Raw genomic sequence first — 19,606 nt, 5'->3', positions numbered from 1 at the left:
AAAACAAGTATGAAGATGCATGCTGAAGATTAGTACTTCACTAAAATGATGTGATGGAATGTGTACATACTCCATTGTTTAATGTAGACAATATAAGAACATAAGAAAATGAACTGGTCAAGGCTTTTTGTCCCATCAAGAATGCTACACCTTTCTTCAAACTCTGACTAATCTTCTACCTTAATACAAATTCCTGTGCCATACCCATATTCCTTGATTCCATTCATATCCAGAAATCTATTACTCTAGTTTGAATGGACTCAGAGTCTTAGATTCCATAGCCTTGGAGAGTAGAGAATTATAAAGATTGGCTGCTCTCTGCATAAAGAAATTGCTCTGTGCCACAATTCTAAATGGCCCAAGAAACTGCGGAGAGTTGTTTACACAGCTCAGCGTGTCCCAGAAACCAGCCTCCCCTCCATGGACTCTAGCTACAGTTCCAACTGCCTTGGTAAAGCAACAACATAATCAGAGACCCCACCCTCCCCAGACGTTCTGTCTCCTCTCCCTGGCACAGAAGCCCGAAAGCGTGTCCCGCCAGGCTCAAGGGCATTTTCTATCCTGCTGTTATAAGACTATTCTACCAGAATTATAATTCTGCCAGTATTATAAGATGAGCTCGTAACATCACAACCTAGCTCATTATGGCCGACGCTTTCTTGTCCACCTGTGCTGCATTTTCTCAGTAACTGTAACACCTTATTCTGCATTCTGTCATTGTTTCACCTTGTACTCTCTCAATGCTCTGTGGTAATTAAATAATGTGAATGGACAGTGTGCAAGAGAAGTACATATCAGACAATAATAAAACAATTTACCAAATATATATATTTTCTGAGGGTTATGGGAGCTGACCAACCATAATCCTATTGAATGGTGGGGTGGGGCAGGGCAGAGGGGGCCTGGGCCTACTCCAATTTTCCTGTGTGCTCGAATCCATTCCCCCTGTGAACGCCTGGCTCCAGCCTCGCCTTGGGTGCTGGATGGGTTCTTGTCATCCTTTGTTGGAATTTAAGCTCTTTGAACCTCCATGTGGGTGGCAGATGCTCTCATTTCACATTATTGCTATCTAATAAAGTCCGAAGCAGACACGCCTAAGATTATGGCATGATTTTTGCACAACAGTGGAAAAAATCAGTCATCAAAATATTAACGCAAACACGGGGAAATCTGAATGTTCTCCTTGATATCACATGGGTTTCCATGCCCGTGATGTGCTGACAAGTTAGTCAGCTGCAGTAAGTTGTCTTTAATTGCAAATAAGTGGTGAAAGAACAAAAGGTGAATCGATGGTTATGTGAGAGTGAATATGAGGCAGGGGTACAGGGAAATAGGGTAAGGGGAAATCAGAGTAAGAGGATTGCTCGTAGTAGCAGGGGTCATAACATCTCCTTCTGTGTTATGGTAAACTAAGATTGTAGCTTCCATTGTTTCATGTGGTGTTTTACATAGATGACTCTCAGAGTAATCTTAAGTGTATTTATGATGGGATTTAGTATTTAGCCAGTATGAAGAATTTATTATTTCTCAGTGTAGTTTCTTTAATTATTGTTTGGAGACCTTTTTGTGCACTGCAGACAATTCAACAACTTTTTACAGCTGATCCCATAAACTGGCTTCCTGTCTCCAAATGTTGATAAAACAAACAGACATGCACATAACAAATAGAATTTTCATCCACATAATCCCAGTTAGTCAAAGCCATTAATGTCATCCTTTGTTGGAAGTTAAGCTCTTTGAACCTCCATGTGGGTGGCAGATGCTCTCATTTCACATTATTGCTATCTAATAAACTCCGAAGCAGACCTGCCTCAGATTATGGCATGATTTTTGCACAACAGAGGAAAAAAATCAGTCATCAAAATATTAACGCAAACACGAGGAAATCTGCAGATGCTGGAAATTCAAGCAACACACACAAAATGCCGGTGGAACGCAGCAGGCCAGGCAGCATCTATAGGGAGAAGCGCTGTCGATGTTTTGGGCCGCGACCCTTCGTCAGGACTAACTGAAAGAAAAGATAGTAAGAGATTTGAAAGTAGTGGGGGGAGGGGAAAATGTGAAATGATAGGAGAAGACAGGAGGGGTTGGGATGAAGCTGAGAGCTGGAAAGGTGATAGGCAAAAGGGATACAGAGCTGGAGAAGGGAAAGGATCATGGGACGGGAAGCCCAGGGAGAAAGGGGGAGAGAAGCACCAGAGGGAGATGGAGAACAGGCAAGGAGTGATTGTGAGAGAGGCCGAGAGAGAAAAAAAAGGAGAGAAAGGTGTGGGGGGGGGGGGAGTAATAAATAAATAAGGGATGGCGTAAGAAGGGGCCTCCCCTAGGCCTCCCATCCCATGATCCTCTCCTTCTCCACCTCTGTATCCCTTTTGCCAATCACCTTCCCAGCTTTTAGATTCATCCCTCCCCCTCCGGTCTTCTTCTATCATTTCGCATTTCCCCCTCCCCCTCCTACTTCCAAATCTCTTACTATCTTTTCTTTCAGTTAGCCCTGACGAAGGGTCTCGGCCCGAAATGTCGACTGTACTTCCTCCTATAGATGCTGCCCGGCCTGCTGCGTTCCACCAGCATCTTGTGTCTATCAAAATATTAATTTAAAACTGTATTTCTTTAAAAGCTTTTAATGGCAACATAAGTAACTCGTTGGTTGGAGTGCCAAGTTTAAAAATTGGGAGTCAAATGTATAAAATGCATAAAACTTTACTCAGGATACATTTGGATTATTATGTGCAGTTCTGGTCACTATGTTACAGGAAGCATGAGTAGAGTACAAAAGAGGTTTGAAGAGTATTAGCTATAAGGAGATATTAAACAAACCTGAGGGGAGACCTGATAAAACTATATATATTATAGATAAATAGGGTGGCCAGTTAGAATCTTTTGCCAAGGGTAGAGATGTAACATACCATAAGGCACAGCCTTAAAGTAAGAGAGGGAAGTGTTATGAGGGATGTACAGGGGAAGTATTTTACAGAGAGAATACACTGCAAAGATGGAAGCAAAATTTGGAGCAGCATATTACAAGGACACAGAAGTGCAGTTAGCTGTCTCACAACTCCAGCGACCCAAGTTCAATCTGACCTCTGGTACTGTCCACGAGGAGTTTTCACATTTCCCCTGTGGTTGCTTGTGTTTCCGCCCACACCCCAAAGATTGTTGGGATAGTAGGTTAATTAGTTAAATTGGTCAATTAACCAATTGGGTGATTGGTCATGATAAACTGTCCCCAGTATGCAGAAGGACCTCGGAATCTGAGGAGTGCTGATGGGATTTTGTGGGGAATCACAAAGGGATTAATCATCACTGGCTGCTTGATGGTGGGGTGGACTAACTGGGCTGAAGTGCCTGTTTCTGTGCTGCTGCGTAACTCCAAAATACTTTGATTCATCTGAACCTACCAGTGAAGAAAACACATAAAACTAATCACAAGAAAAAGACAACAGCACAGGAGAATGGGTCTTAATTTCATTCTCTATTTTAAGCAAGGCTCGCACTTATTTCTTAGTGGTGGGATAACACAAGCCATTCACATTCCTTTATATATAACCCATAATGAATTACTTAAACAAACAAGAATGTTTACTCAAATTATATATTTACAATTTTATTCAAACAATATTGAAATATTAAATGCACATGAGTGGAGAGGGCCAGCAACTTTAAATTCTTTGGTGCTGTCATTTCAGAGGATCTGTCCTGGGCCCAGCACATAAGTGCAACCACGAAGAAAGTATGGCTGTCCCTCTACTTCGTTAGAAGTCTGTGAAGATTCGACACAGCATCTAAAACTTTGACAAACTTCTGTGGATGTGTGGTGGAGAGTATATTGACTGGCTGCGTCACGGCCTGGTGTGGAAACAGCAATGCCCTTGAATGGAAAATCCTACAAAAAGTAGTGGATATGGCCCAGTCCATCACAGGTAAAGTCCTCCCCACCATTGAGCACATCTACACAGAGCGCTCTTGCAGGAAAATAGCATCCATCATCAAGGGCCCCAGCACCATGGCTATGCCTTCTTCTTGCTGCTGCCCCGTCAGGAAGAAGCTGGAAGAGCTTCAGGAACAAGAGCCTCAACCATTAGGATCTTGGACCTGAGCAGATAACTTCACTTGCCCCATCACTGAACTGTTCCCACAACTTATGGACTCACTTTCAAGTACTCTTCATCTCATATTCTCGATATTTATTGTTTTTTATCCTTTGTCTTTTGCACATCTGTTGTTTGTCCGTCCTGTTGGGCGTGATCTTTCACTGATTATTATGTTTGTTGGATTTTCTGAATATGCTTGCACAAAAGTGAATCTCAGGGTTACATATGGTGACATATGTGTGCTTTGTACTTTGTAATTCAATCACAAAGCACACAAAAGCATTGTGCAATGCAATAGAATTTCCAGGCCACTGAGTTGAACTTCCTGCCCGTAGCTAACAAATGCAACCACAGCTAGGTGGCAGCAGGTCCCTGTGTAAATTATTTCTTAGGACGATCTCAGAACAGTTTTCCCACTCCGAAACACGATGCTGTGGTAACTGGAAAATGCACACCACTTCCACAACTAGTAAATTTGATAACCTGACCCCTCATTCTTCACTGTTAAACACAGGTTACATCTGTAGTAGTCTGAATAATTGCACACCACACAAGGCAAGAGAAGCAATGGCTGACCTAGATTAATTAGTACCAATTAAGATGAAATGAATCGGAGTTAATTCCTTTAGGATCTCAGTAATGTGATCATGGAGTTCCACTCTTTAGAATGCCATGACTGCTGTGCGGGCCTGTGGCCATGCAGTAACGGAAATACTCCTGTGCATTGAGATACGGTGCAGAATAGGCCCTTCGAACCACTCCATCCAGCAGTCCAGCAGTTTAATCCTAGCCTGATCCTGGGACAATGTACAATTATCAATTTACCTACTACTGGTACGTCTTGGGTCTGTGGGAGGAAACCGGAGCATCCGGGGGAAACGCACGCAGTCACGGGGAGAACATCCAAACTCCTTCCAGTGCCGGGAATTGGGCCTTTGTCGCCGTGCTGGAATTGGACACGGCCAGATTAAGTTTACGAAATATAAAAGGTTTTCTTTGTTGTACTGAATTTCATTATAGCCTTCAATTAATAAATAAAATCAAATGTATGTGATTTTTCAGTTTTCGTTCTAGATATTCATAGTATGCATATTACAAGAAAAAATCTCTTAAAGTCCCGTGCAGCTTTCAGGCTATGTAATAATTTGCTGCTCAGAGCAATGTTTGGTCCACGCAGTAGTAGAAAAAGAAATTAGAGGGAACATTAGCCATGACTCCCCTTGCAGAGTGCAATGGCTCCATCAGTTAACAGTCCTGGGGCCTGGATTGCTAATTACGTGAGTGTTCACAGGAGAATGCACAACCTAATTGACTACAACTTGTGTGACAGCAAAGCTGGATTCTGTCAACACTCAATTATTACCAAATATTTATCTAATGCTTTGCATGCTTCTGTAGTCAATTTATCTTTGGTAGTCGATTCCAATGTGACCTGCTCTGTTCTACAGGACACGCATAGCAAATTTCTCCAAAATATGACCTTCGCTGAATTTGCTCCCATAAGACCATAAGGCCATGATATAGCAGCAGAATTAGGCCATTCAGCCCATTGAGTCATCTCTAGCATTCAATCATGACTGATTTCATTCACACATCGCAGGTAGATAGGATCGTAAAGTGAGCTTTTGGCACATTAGTCTTCCTAGTTCAGTGTATGGAGTACAGGAGTTGGGATGTTATGTCAAAGTTTTCGTAAGATGTTGGTGAGGCCTAACTGGAAGTACTGTTTGCAGTTCTGGTCACTTACCTACAGGAAAGATATCAATAAGACTGAAAAAGTGCAGAAAAAAAAGTTACAAGGATGTTGCGAAGACCTAAGGACCTGAGTTACAGGGAAGGCTTGAATAGGTTAGGACTTTATTCGCTAGAGCGTGGGAGAATGATAGGGCATTTGACTGAGGTACTCTATATTAAATTATGGATGGCATTGTTAGGGCAAATGCAAACAGTGTTTTTCCACTGAGGTTGGATGAGACTAAAAATATTGGTCTTGGGTTAAGGGTGAAAGCTGAAGTGTTTAAGGGGAACACGAGTGGGAACATCTTCAGTTAGAGGGTGATAAAAGTTTCGAACGAGCTGCCAGCGGAAGTGAAAGATACAGTTTGGATTTCAATGTTTAGGAGAAGGTTGGATAAGTACATGGATGGGAGATGTACAAAGGACTATGGTCCAGGTGCATGTTGATAGGACTAGGTAGAATAATAGTTTGATATAGACTAGATGGGCCAAAGAGCCTGTTTCTGTGCTGGAGTGTTCTATAGGTCTGTGATTAATATTTCAACCCTCTTCTCCTACCTTCTTCCTGTAACACATAACCCTTTTACCAATCAAGAACCTATCAATCTCTATCTTAAATACACCCAAAGACTTTGCTTGCACAGCCCTGTGTGGTTACAGATTCCACACATTCACCACCCTCTGGCTGAAGAAATTTCTCCTCACATGAGTTTTACAGGGAAGTCCCTTTATTATGAGGATTTGCCCTTAGGCCTAGACTCTCCTACTGATGGAAACATTATCCCCATGTCCATTGTATCCAGACCATTCAGTAACTGGTAAGTTTCAATGAGACCACTTTCTCATCCTTCTGAACTCCACAGACATCAAACACTTTTTATAGGTTAAGGCCCTCAATCCTGGAATTATTCTTGTGAACCTCGTCTGGACACTCTTCAGGACCAGCACATCCTTCCCTCAGATACGGTGCCCATGTTTGCTCACAATATTCCAAATGCAGACTGACCCACACCTCGACAGCACATGTTTGCTTTTATGTTCTAGTCCTGTGAATGCTGACTTTGCAGTTGCCTTCTTTACTACTGACTCAAGCTGCAAGGTAACATTAAGGGAATTCTAAACTGGGACTCCCATTGCACCTCTGGTTCAAGTTCAAGTTTAATTGTCATTCAACCATAAATGAATACCCATGAACCAGCGTTACTCCAGAGCCAAGATGCCAAACACAGTACACATCCCATAGAGTGCACGTAAGCTAGCAGTAAAATACAGTCACGCAAAAAAAATAGTCCAAGTTCCTGAGTCCATGAACATTGCAGCAGACTGCAGGCAAACACAATACAGCTTGCCTTCTGCCGAATGAACACTGGGGGGCAGCACCAACTCTAGCATGGATGCTGTGCCACACCGCCTTTGGCACTCTCGGGGAGCGCCCAACTCTAATGCCTCACCCTGGGTGGCAGCAAACAGACAACACCCCAACTTGAGGTCTAGTCTTGCTATGAGTGAATCGTCGTAGCTCCCCCACCATCCAACCCCACCAAAGAACTGAACTTGCAACATTCGGCACCATCAAGGACCAACAGCGTCATGTGACCACAAGAAAAGCAACTAATATTTATGAATTCTTCCCCTGTTACAAAACAAATCCACTTTTAATCTTCCTACCAACATGCATAACCCCACACCTCCCTCATCTACCATTTGTTTTCCCACTCTCCCAACCTGACCAAGTCCAGCAGGCTCCCTGGTTCTGTATAAGTGAAGTAGCAACTTTATAAAGAAGAGGACAAGGTAATGGGAAGAGTGATGGACATTCTTTGCCTATAATTGTTTGAGTAAGGATTTCTGCCGAGCGGAACTATCATGAGGTGGCGCAGTGGAGCACCTGCCTTACAGTTATATGGGTTAACTCATTCTCTGGTGCTGTCTGTGTGGAGTTTGCATGTTCTTCCTTTGACTTTGTGTGTTTCCTCTGGGCGATCTGGTTTCCTCCCACATCTGAACAACATGTAGCTTGATAGGTTATTTGGCCTCTAAAGTGTAAATGATCCATAGAATCTAGGGAAATTGAAGAAAAGGTGGGAAAAATATAATGGAAAGAATGTGAATGGCTTGCACAGAGTTGGTGGTCTGAAGAGTCTGTTTCCACACCAACTGACTCCAGGTACATGAATGCGGACATGATCACGATTACACAGAGCACAGGGTTGTGGGAAGTATAACAAATCAGTTTGGCTACAGCTGTTCTTATCCTCCAAGCCTGACCAGAGAGATTGAAATAATGTTGTGCAAGAAGTAAAGAGATTAGAGAGCTGAAGAGATTAGCTTTACTTATCTTATGTACTTTGAAACATGCTGTGAAATGCATCGTTTGCATCAAATTAAAGCGGCGAGGATAGTACTGGGCAGCCTGCAAGTGTCACCATGCTTCTGTCACCAACAGAACATACCCACAACATGTTATATAACTGAAGCTGTTAAACGTGAATACACACGGTACTCGGGAGTAAGGTAAGTGATCTTTAGTGCAGTTAGAAATTGGCAGGTATGACTTTGTGGGCATCACTGAGTCGTAGCTGAAAGATTATAGTTGGGACCTTGACGTTCAAGGATAGTCATTGTATCAAGAGGACAGGCAGGTAGGCAGAGGGGATGGTGTGGCTTTTCTGGTAAAAGATGAAATCAAATCCTTTGAAAGAGATAACATGAGATAAAAAGTTGTAGAATCGTGGGTAGAATTAAGAAACTGCAAGGGTGAAAAGATCCTGGTGGGAGTTATACAGAGGCCTCCCAACAGCAGCCAGAATGTGAGCTACAAATTACAGCTGGAAATAGAAAATGCATGTCAAAAGTGAAATTTTATGATTGTCAATGAAGATTTCAATAGGCAGGTTGATTGGGAAAATCAGGCGTGAGAGATGAGCTGGCTAAATTTTATTTGAAGGGGACACTAGCAGGGTTGATGGCAGAGCAGTAATGGGTGGAGTTTCGAAGACAGAGGATAGATACATCCCAAAAAAAGAGACACTTTAAAGGCAGGATGATACAACCATGACTGACAAGGGAAGTCAAAGCCAACATAAAAGCAAAAGAGAGGACATAAATTAGACCAAAAATTAGCAGGAAGTTAGAAAATGGGAAAGCTTTCAAAAACCAATAGAAGGTAAATACAAAAGCCAAAAGGAGGGAAAATATGAAATTCAAAGGCAAGCTAGCCAATAAAATCAAAGAGGATACCAAAAGTTTATTTTCCCCATATATAAAGAGTAAAAGACAGGCAAGAGTAGATATTGGACCATTGGAAATTGACACTGCAGGGGTAGTAATGGGAGACAAGGAATTGGTAAACTGAATAAGTACTTTGCATTGGTTTTCACTGTAGAAGACACTAGCAGTATGACGGAAGTTTGAGAGTGTCAGAGAGCAAAGATGAATGCAGTTTCTATTACAATGGAGAAGGTACTTGGGAAGCTGAAATGTCTGAAGGTAGATGAGTCACTTAGACCAGATGGACTACACCCTTGGGTTCTGAAAGAGGTAGCCAAAGAGATTGTAGAGGCATTGGTAGTCATTTTTCCAGAATCACTAGATTCTGGAAAGATTGGAAAATTGCTCATTCACTCCACTCTTCAAGAAGGGAGGGAGGCAGAAGAAAGAAAATTATAGACCAGTTAGCCTGACCTCAGTGGTAGGGAAGATGCTGGAGTCGGTTGGTAAAGATGAGGTTTTGGGGTACTTGGGGGTACGTGGTAAAAGAGACCAAAGTCAGTATGGTTTCCTTGAGGGAAAAACCTTGCCTGACAAATCTTTTGGACTTCTTTGAGGAAATAGCAATCATGACAGATAAAGGAAAATTGATGGATGTTGTGGATTTCATTTTTCAGAAGGCCTTTGACAAGGTGTGCACATGAGGCTGCTTAGCACGATAAGAGCCCATGGTATTACAGGAAAGATAGAAGCATGGATGGAGCACTGGTTGCTTGGCACGAGACAAAGAGTCAGAATAAAGGGAGCCTTTTCTTATTGGCTGCCGATGACTAGTGGTGTTACGCAGGGGTCAGTGTTGAAACCGATTCTTTTTACATTGTATGTCAATGATTTGGAATATGGAATTGATGGCTTTGTACCGAGTTTGCAGCTGTACAAAGTTAGGTTTGGGGGGGGGGGGGGTGGTGCAGGCAGTATTGTTGAAGCAGAGTGGCTGCAGAAGGGCTTAGACAGATTAGGAAAATGGACAAAGAAGTGGCAGATGGATTGCAGTGTCACAAAGTGAATGGTCATGCACTTAGGTGAAGGAATAAAAGCATAGATTATTTTCTAAATGGGAGGAAATTCAAAAATCCAAGGTGCAAAGGAACCTGGGGGTCTTCATGTAGGATTCCCTAAAGGGGAAGGCAAGTGCAATGTTAACATTTATTTTGAGAGGACTAGAATATAAAAGCAAGGATGTAACGTTGAGGTTCTATAGAGAACTGGTGAGACCCCCCTTGAAGTAATGTGAGCAGTTTTGGCCCCTTTATCTAAGAAAGGATGTGTTGACATTGGAGAGGATTCAAAAGAGGTCTACAAATTGATTCTGGGAATGAAAGGCTTATCATATGAGGAGAGTTTGATATCTCTTGGCCTTTACTTGCTGGAATTTAGAAGAGTGAAGGGGGATCTTGTTGAAACATATTGAAAGTTGAAAGGCCTAGACAGAGTAGATATGGAGAGGATGTTTCCTATAGTGGGAGGAAGGGAGGGGGGTGGTTTCTAGGACCAGAGGACACAGCCTCAGAACAGAGGGACTTTTGTTTATTTAGAACAGAAATGAGGAGGAATTTCTTTAGGCAGTGGGTGGTGAATCTGTGGAATTTGTTGCTACAGGCAACTGTGGAGGCCAGGTCATTGGGTGTATTTTAGGCAGAGGTTGATAGATTCTTCATTAGTCAGGGCATGAAAGGTTACAGGGAGAAGGTAGGAGAATGGAATTGAGAGCGAAATGGATTAGGCATGATCAAATGGCAGAGTGGTCTCAGTAGGCCGATGTCTTATGGCCTTACACCTTTGGAATGTGGAGGGAAAGCAGGGCACAGTGAAGAAACCCATACAGCCATGGAGAGAGCGTTCAAACTCCTCACAGACAGCAACAGGAATAGAAACCCGATCTGTAACTGCTGGCACTGTAAAATGATGTTCTGACTACTACGTTACTGTGAGACAGTGATGAAATGAAACAGAGAATAGGCAGGAGGTCAGGCTATGTGGAGAATGGCACAGAATCAACATGTCGGTTCACTTTTGTCTGAACTATTAAACCTGTCCCTGTCTCTGTTTCTCTCTACACGGATACTACCTGACACGTGGAGTATTTCCTGCTGTTTTCTGTTTGCCATTTCAGATTTATCACAGCCACAGATTTTTTTTTGCTATTATGTTAAGTTTTAAAACTTCTAATCTTCACCCTGGGTGGATGAAGGGCGATGGTAGAGAGAGCAATTGTGCAGAAAACAGAACAGACTTGGTTAAGAGCCCAGTAGACCACAATGGAGGGGAAGTCACGGACGAGAAGAAAGGAAGCTGCCTCAGAACCACTGGTGCAGAGTTAGCATGTGAACTGCTGCAGCGGAACAGGAAAACACTGGGCAAAATGGAATCCTTGCAGTGAAAATGGTAGGAGGAAGCATAATTGTGGTAGATGTGGGAAACTGTGGTTTGAAATGGATATTCGTCTAAGCTAGCCCCTGTGATGGAGGTAGAGAAATCAAGAAAAGACTGGGAAGAGTCACAGAACGTGAAAGTGAGAGCATGTTCAATGTTTGGCAGCAAAGTTGATGAAACTTTTCAGTTTGCCACAGGAGCTGATTGCAGAAACAGTACACAAACAGAGGTACTGGGGAGAGAGGCGAGGGGGTTCCTGAGAAAGATTGAATAGTTGTTCCACACATTCCAGACAGGGGCATGGTTTAAGAGTCATAACTTGGATCATCTTACCCCCCCCCCCCCCCACTCTGCTTTCTGCTCCCTCTGTGATTCACTTGTCTATTCTTCGCTCCCCACTGATCTCCCCTCCTAGCACTTATTCCTGCAAGCTACACTTGCCCATTCACCTAAACCCTTGCCTCCATTCAGAGCTCCAAACTGTCCTTCTGGGTGAGGAAACACTTCACCTGCGAGTCTGTTAGGGTCAGCTCCAGTATCTGGTGCTCCCAGTGCGGCCTTCTCTACATTGGTGAGACCCACGTAGACTGAGAGGCTGCTTTGTTGAGCACCTTCACTCCATTGCAAAAAGAAGGATTTCCCGGTGGCCAATCGTTTTAATTCCAATCCCCATTCCCATTCTGACATGTCAATCCATGGCCTCCTCTATTGTCTCAACGACACCACCCTCGAGTAGGAGAGCACATATTCTATCTGGAAATCTGATGGGATGAGCATTGATTTCTCTAGCCACTGGTAATTTTTCTCTCTTCCTCATTCCTCTTCTTCAATTCCCCACTGTGCCCCCCCCCCCTTTACCTCTCTCTTCTTCTCACCTGCCTATCACCTCCCCTGGTGCCCTCCTACTTCCCTTTCTCCCCTGATCCACCATCCTCTCATAATGGATTCCTTCTTCTCCAGCCCTTTACCCTTTCTGCCTATCACCTACCAGCTTCTTACTTCATCTCCCTCCCCCACCCACCTGGCTTCACCTATCACCTCCTAGCTTGTACTCCTTGCCCACCCCCACCTTCTTATTTTGCCTCCTTCCCTCCTCCTTTCCAGTCCCGATGAAGGGCCTCAGCCCAAACAGCGACTATTTATTACTTTTGATTGGGTTGCTCCAGCGATTTTTGTGTGTTGCTCTGCTTTTCCTGCAGAATCTCTTGTGTTTATAATTTGGATCTAACTCAGTTCCCACTGATACAACTTTGATTTGGAGAAAGTCAGTAGAATACAAAGAAAAAAAGATCAAAGACTCTTTGGATTATCTCCCCCCCCCCCCACCCCCCAGTAGGCTTGGTCTCGGGAAATATTATTGGTTATATAAGACTGATTTCTTCTCTCCGAGGGTTGTGTGAGAGGTATGACAGTTTAGTCATTATGTATGTTCATGGCTGAGAGAGGCATTTTTGGAATGTAGTGGAATTGAAAGTTACGGGGAAATTTAACAGAACACTTGAGTTGAAAACAATGATCAGATCGTTGGTAGGTGAAGCAAGCTTGAGACCTCTTTCTGCTCCAGTATCGCACATTCCAATGCTTAGAAGATGGAGTATGAAGTGTGAAGCTGAGCTACACCGATCAGACAATGCAGCCTGTTCATGTTCTGTTGCAACTATTGACCCAGAGACAGCCTACCAGCCTCAGGAAAGACTTGTATTAACTGTACAGAGTCTGTAACAGACACCAATGTCATAACAATGTGAGAAACAGATGCCTTTTTTTAAGTACAAACAGATACAGGATCCACTCAGCAGGTCATTCATTATCTGTAGAGGGAGGAAACAAATTAACATTTCAGGTTAATGATCATAACATGTCATTGAGCCAGAACGTTATTTCTCATTCTTGAACTGCTATTATTGAGACAGCACTCGGGGCCCACTCCTGATGTAACCAGATGAACGCTGGGTTGGTGCCAGGTATTTGTGATGCTTTTTTTTATTTAGGAGGCTTGCAGTCTTTCATCATTTGCACTTACAAATGAAGAGTGATCTGCTGGATGAAGACTAGGTGGCTAGATAATGGTCTGCACACACTAGAATAGAAGCAAATTAGCGAGGAAAGACAAGGGAACATTATGTAACATTTGGATCACTTGAGTTCCTACCTTGCATTTAACACAATAAATCGGATCCTACAGCCTGAGAGATGTCCAGACATTTCCTGGAGAAAAAGCTTCAATTTTTCATTTGGACTAGTTTTTAAAGGACAGCTCTAATCCACTTAAGCACCATGACTAAATAAATAATGAAACTACTGCCTTGTTTATCATGGTAATGCTCGACAGAATATAATTTAATCCCAATAAAGCAGGCTTTATAGTTTATTTTGGAAAACACAAGCATCAGGAAGCAAAAATTGGCTGTAATGCATGTTCACATTGTAACCCACTCACTATAAACTATCCCTGAACCTTTTCACATACAAATCAATCATATACGCTATAATCAAAGAATGCAGACTAAACCAGGAGGCTTTCAAGGTCAAGTTTATTGTCATCTGACTGTACATACTGTATATAACCAAATGAAACAACATTGCTGCAGACTACAGTGCACCCTCAAAACATATCATGCACAACACATAAAACAAAATATCACCATAATGAAATATAATTAAAATTATTCATTCAGACCCTCTGATGGAGTCCTTGGACACAGCCCAGTCCATTGACTTGAAGCAATCCCATCGCCGCTGCTCTGACTCCCGTGACCACCTCTTTGTTGTCCTAATCTCTGGAGGTTTGCTCTTTAGCCTCTGCCCGTACATAGGCAGGAGAAGGACGGCCAAGTGATCTGATTTCTCAAAGTGTAGTTGTGCACAGACTGGAAAGCATTCCTTATGGTAATAAAGCAGCATTCTAGTGTGTTGGGACCCCTGGTGCTGCAGGTTATATGCTGATAATAATTGGGCAGAGATTTCTTCAAGCAAGCCTGCCCGAAGTCTTCAACTAGATTTGAAATGCGTCCGGTGGAACTGTGTCTTGCTTGCATCTACTAACTTTGATACTGTGGTTAAAACTTCGCTTTTTCTTAAGTGTTTCATCTGACAAAGTCCTAAACTTAGTTGGCAATATGTATTATTCATATTACTCTAATAGTGAAAATTAAACATTTACAAACTAATTTCCCACTTTCTTAGAAATACAACAAAACAGAAGTAGTCACAAAACCAGAAATCAAAAAATATGAAATCACTGATGCCATAATTAACAGCCAATTGTCATCATCCATAGGGGAGAGTTCTAAGGCATTGTATGGAATAGATAATCACTTTTCAAAAGAAATGCCCTTTATCCCATTAGGCATTAAAGTGACGGATGTCAATTACCACGTGGGTAACTTCAGTGACCTCTAGATCACTGAGAAACTGAAACATCAAGTCATCATTATCTTCCTCACTTTGTTATGCAAAGTCATTATGTATGAACATTTGAATTGGGAGCAGTAGGAGACCTCTTGCCCCCTCAGGCCTGCTCTGCTTTTCATTAATATCCCAGCTGATCTGATTGTAACATCAGCTTTGTGTTTCCATCCACCTGTGGTAACCTTTCATCCCATGCTTATTAAGAATCTTTCTAACTCTATCTTAAAAGCACTCCGTGATTGCACTTCCAATGTCCTTTGAGGTTTAAGGAGATTATTATTCTTTGGGGCATTGCGTCTTACTTTCCTGCCCATCTCCCTGCTTGATAGTTGTAAATATTATTACGAGACATTAGTAGGGTGAATAGTCAGGGTCCGTTTATCAAGTTAGAAATGTCAAATACTGGCAGGCATAGATTTAAAGTGAGGTGGGGGAAGTTTAAAGGCAATTTGCAAGGTGAATTTACACACAGAGTTCAAAGTTCAAGATTCAATCTGAAGTTATTATCTAAGTATGAAGAGTAAATGTCACCATATTCTAGCTTGAGATTCGTTTTCTTGCAGGCATTCACAGTAGGACAGCAAAATATAATAAAATCAATGAAAACCCACCACGAAGACTGACAACTAATGCGCAAAAGAAGACAAACTGTGCAAATAAATAAATAAACAAGATAAAATCTGCAGGTGCTGCAAATCCAAGTAACACACACAAAATGCTGGAGGAACTCAGCAGACCAGGCAGCATCTGTGGAAAACAGTCCGGTCGACATTTTTGGTCCAAGACCCTTCAGCAGGACTGGAGAAAAAAATGATGAGGAGTCAGAGTTAGAAGGGACGAGAGGAAGTAACAAAAGGTGAAACTAGGAGGGGGGAGAGGTGAAGTAAAGAGCTGGGAAATTGATTGGTGAAAGAGATACCGGGCTGGAGAAGGGGGAGTTTTATAGCAGAGGACAGAAGACCATGGAAGAAAGAAAAAGGGGGGAGGAGCACCAGAGGGAGGGGATGGGCAGGCAAGGAGATAAGGTCAGAGACAGAAAAAGGGATGGGGAATAGGCAAGGGGGGGTATTACCTAAGTTCGAGAAATCAACGTTCATGTCATCTGGTTGGAGATAAAGCAGTCTCCCAATGTAATTATCCTTGCAAGTGGAACAAGTTCTACACCTCCTCACTCACTGCCATTCAGGGCCCCAAATAGTTCCTTCCAGGTGAAGTAATAGTTCACCTGTGGTTCTGTTGGGGTCATCTACTGTATCCGGTACTCCCAGAGTGACCTCCAGTATATTGGTGAGATCCGATGTAGATTGGGAGATTGCTTTGCTGAGCACCTATCTTCCGTCCGCCTGAAAAAGTGGGATCTCCCAGTGGCCACCTATTTTAATTCCACTTCCCATTCCTATTCTGACATGTCAATCCATGGTATCCTCTACTGCCATGATGAGGCCACACTCAAGTTGGAGGAGCAACATCTTATATTCCGTCTGGGTAACCTCCAACCTGATAGTATGAACATTGATTTCTCACCCTCTGGAAATGCCCCCCTTCTCTATTCCCTATCCTCTTTTCCGTCTCTCACCTTATCCCCTTGCCTGCCCATCGCCTCCCTCTGGGGCTCCTCCCCCTTATTCTTTCTTCCAAGGCCTTCTTTCCTCTCCTATTAGATTCCTCCTTGTCTAGCCCTTTATCTCTTTTCTAATCAACTTCCCAACTCTTTAACTTCACCCCTCCCCTCCTCCTAGTTTCATTTTTCACTTTGTGTTTCTTCCTCCCCTCCCTTCTAACTCTACTCCTCATCTTTTTTCTCCGGTCCTGCTGAAGGGTCCTAGCATGAAATGTCGACTGTATTCTTTTCCATAGATGCTAGCTGGCCTGCTGAGTTCCTCAAGCATTTTGTGCGTATTGAAATAAATAAGTAAATAAGTTTGAGAACATGAGCTGCAGAGTTCTTGAAAATGAGTCCATAAGGTGTGGAAGCTGTTCAGTGTTGAGGTGAGTGAAGCTGTCCGCACTGGTTCAGAAGCTTAATCACCGAAGGCTAATAACCTTTCCTGAATCTAGTGATGTGGGACCCATGGCTCCTGTACCTCCTTCCCGGTGGCAACAGTGAAAAGAAAGCATGCCATTGATTGTGTGAGTCCTTGATGGTGGATCAAAAACATGAAAATTCTGCCGGTACTGGAAATCCAGAGCAACACACACAAAATGCGGGTGGAACTCAGCAGGCCAGGCGGCATCTATGGAAAGAATAAACAGCCAACGCTTCGGACTGAGACCCTTCCTCGGGACTGGAAAGGAAGGGGGAAGACGCCAGAATAAAAAGTGGGAGGAGGTAAAGGGCTGGAGAGGAAGGAATCTGATAGGGGAGTAGAGTGGACCACAGGAGAAAGGGAAGGAGGAGGGGACCCAGAGGGAGGTAACAGGCAGTTGAGAAGAGGTAAGAGGCCCGAATGGGAAAAAGAAGAAGTGGGCGGGGAAAGGAAATTATTTTTGACTGGAAAGAGAAATCAATATTCGTGCCATGAGGTTGGAGGCTACCCAGATGGAATATAAGGTGTGCTGCTCCACCCCGAGGGTGGACTCATTGTGGCATAAGAGGAGACCACAGGCAACATGTTAGAACGGGAATTGAAATTAAAATTTTGGCCACCGGGAAGTTCCAGTTTTGATGGATGGAGCGGAGGTGCTTGACGAAGCGGTCCCCCCCATTTACACCAATGTGGAGGAGGCCGCATCAGGAGCACCAGACACAATAGACCACCCCGGCAGGTTCTCAGGAGAAGTGATGCCTCACCTGGAAGGACTGTTTGAGGCCCTGAATGGAGGCTGGATGCCACCCTTATGTGGCAGCACTCCTTGTGGATGTACCCAGTGGGGGGGGAGGAGGGCTTTGCTTGTCCGTGGTAGGTGCGTGGAACACACTGCCAGGGGAAGTGCTGGTAAAAGAATATTTAGAATCAGAAGAATCTGGCTTCGCTCCCAGATGAGCTTAAAAACCTTTTACGCTCACTTTGATCATCAAAACATGGAGACACCTTCACAAACTCCCACAACCCCCGACGACCCTGTGATTTTAGTCTCTGAGGCCGATGTGAGAGCATCGTTCAGGGAGGTGAACCCAGGGAAAGCAACCAGCCCAGACAAATACTAAAGACCTGTGCTGACCAACTGGCTGGGGTGTCCATTGTTATCTTTAACCTCGCGCTTCAGCAGTCTAAGGCACCACCTGCTTCAATCAGGCTGCAATCATCCCAGTGCCTCAGAAGAAGGTGATGTGCTGCCTCTATTACTATCCTCCAGCAGCATTTACATCCGCTGTGATGATGTGTTTTCAGAGGTTGGTGATGAAACATATCAACTTCCAAGCCTCCTTCTTGGAGGTAGCAATGAGAAGAAGGCATGAAAAATAGAGGGCTAAGGGTAACCCCAGGTCACTTCTAAAGCAAGTACATGTTCAGCACACCATTGTGGGCCGAAGGGCTTGTATTGTGCAGTAGGTTTTTTACATTTCTATGTCCTGGGCGATGAGGGTCTCTGATGATCGATGCCACTTTTTTGAGGCATCGCCTTTTGAAGGTGTCCTCGATGCCAAGGAGGCCAGTGCCCGTGATGGAGCTGACTAAGTTTACAACTTTCTGCAGCTTTTTCTGGTCCTGTTCAGTGGCCCCTCCATCCCAGATGGTAATGCAGCCAAGTTAGAATGCTCCCCACAGTACATCTGTGGAAATTTGTGAGAGTCTGTGGTGACATACCAGGTCTTCTCAAACGACAAATGAAATGTAGCTGCTGTTATGCCTTCTTTGTAATTGCATCAGTATGTTCCTCCCAGGATAGATCCTGAGGGACGTTGTCACCCAGGAACTAAAGGCTGCTCACCCTCTCCACTGCTGATCCCTTGATGAGGACTGGGGTGTCTTCCCTTGACCTCCCCTTCCTGAAGCATACAATCAATTCCTTGGTCTTACTGACATTGAGTGTAAGGTTGTTGTGTCACTGTGCTATCCTACTCCTGTATGCCTCCTCATCACCATCTGAAATTCTGCAAACAACAGCTGTGTCATCAGCAAATTGATAAGTGGCTTTTGAGCTGTGCCTAGCCACACAGTCACGGGTGTAGAGAGAGTAGAGCAGTCGGCTAGATACACATCCTTGAGGTGCACCAGTGTTGATTGTCAGCGAGGAGGAGATGTTATTTTCAATCTGCGCAGACTGTGATCTCCCAGAGAGGAAGTCAAGGATTCTGTTACAGAGGGAGCTACAGAAGCTCAGGTTTTGGAACATATTAATGAGAAATGAGACTATTATTGTGTTGATCGCTGAGCTGTAATGAATAAACAGCAGCCTGACATAGGTATTCCTGTTGTCCGGGTGATCCAAGCCGAGTGAAGAGCCGGTGAGATTGCATCTGCTGTGACCTATTGTGGCGATGGGCAAACTGTAGTGGTTCCCGGCCCTTGCTCAGGCAGGAGCTGATTCTGGCCATGGCCAACCCCTCAAAGCAGTTCGTCACAGTGGATCTGAGTGCAGCTCTGCAGAAGTCATTGAGGCAGCTCACCCTGCACTGGGGTGATTGATGCTCGTTTGTATCAGGTGGGAACTTCCGAATACAGCGGGGAGAGATTGAAGAGGTCTCTGAACACTCCTGCCAGTTGGTTGGCACAGGTTTTTTAGTGCCCTACTAGGTACACCATTCAGGGCCTGAAGCCTTGTGAGGGTTCACCCTC

The 19,606-nt window shown here is 43.8% G+C and overlaps 1 protein-coding gene across 2 annotated transcripts in view; it reads left to right on the top strand.

Moving 5' to 3' along the window:
• Positions 1–19,606, top strand: part of LOC140739432 (gastrotropin-like) — a 178,113-nt gene that overhangs the window by 115,456 nt on the left and 43,051 nt on the right. For both annotated transcript variants that reach the window (XM_073067727.1, XM_073067726.1), the window contains one exon: positions 3,690–3,923. In XM_073067727.1, coding sequence (XP_072923828.1) covers positions 3,877–3,923 — 47 coding nt within the window. In that variant the 5' untranslated portion in view covers positions 3,690–3,876. The remainder of the gene's footprint in view (positions 1–3,689; positions 3,924–19,606) is intronic.

Source organism: Hemitrygon akajei, chromosome 15, assembly GCF_048418815.1.
Source record: "Hemitrygon akajei chromosome 15, sHemAka1.3, whole genome shotgun sequence".
NCBI classification, from domain to species: domain Eukaryota; kingdom Metazoa; phylum Chordata; class Chondrichthyes; order Myliobatiformes; family Dasyatidae; genus Hemitrygon; species Hemitrygon akajei.
This window is presented reverse-complemented; position numbering and strand designations above follow the sequence as displayed.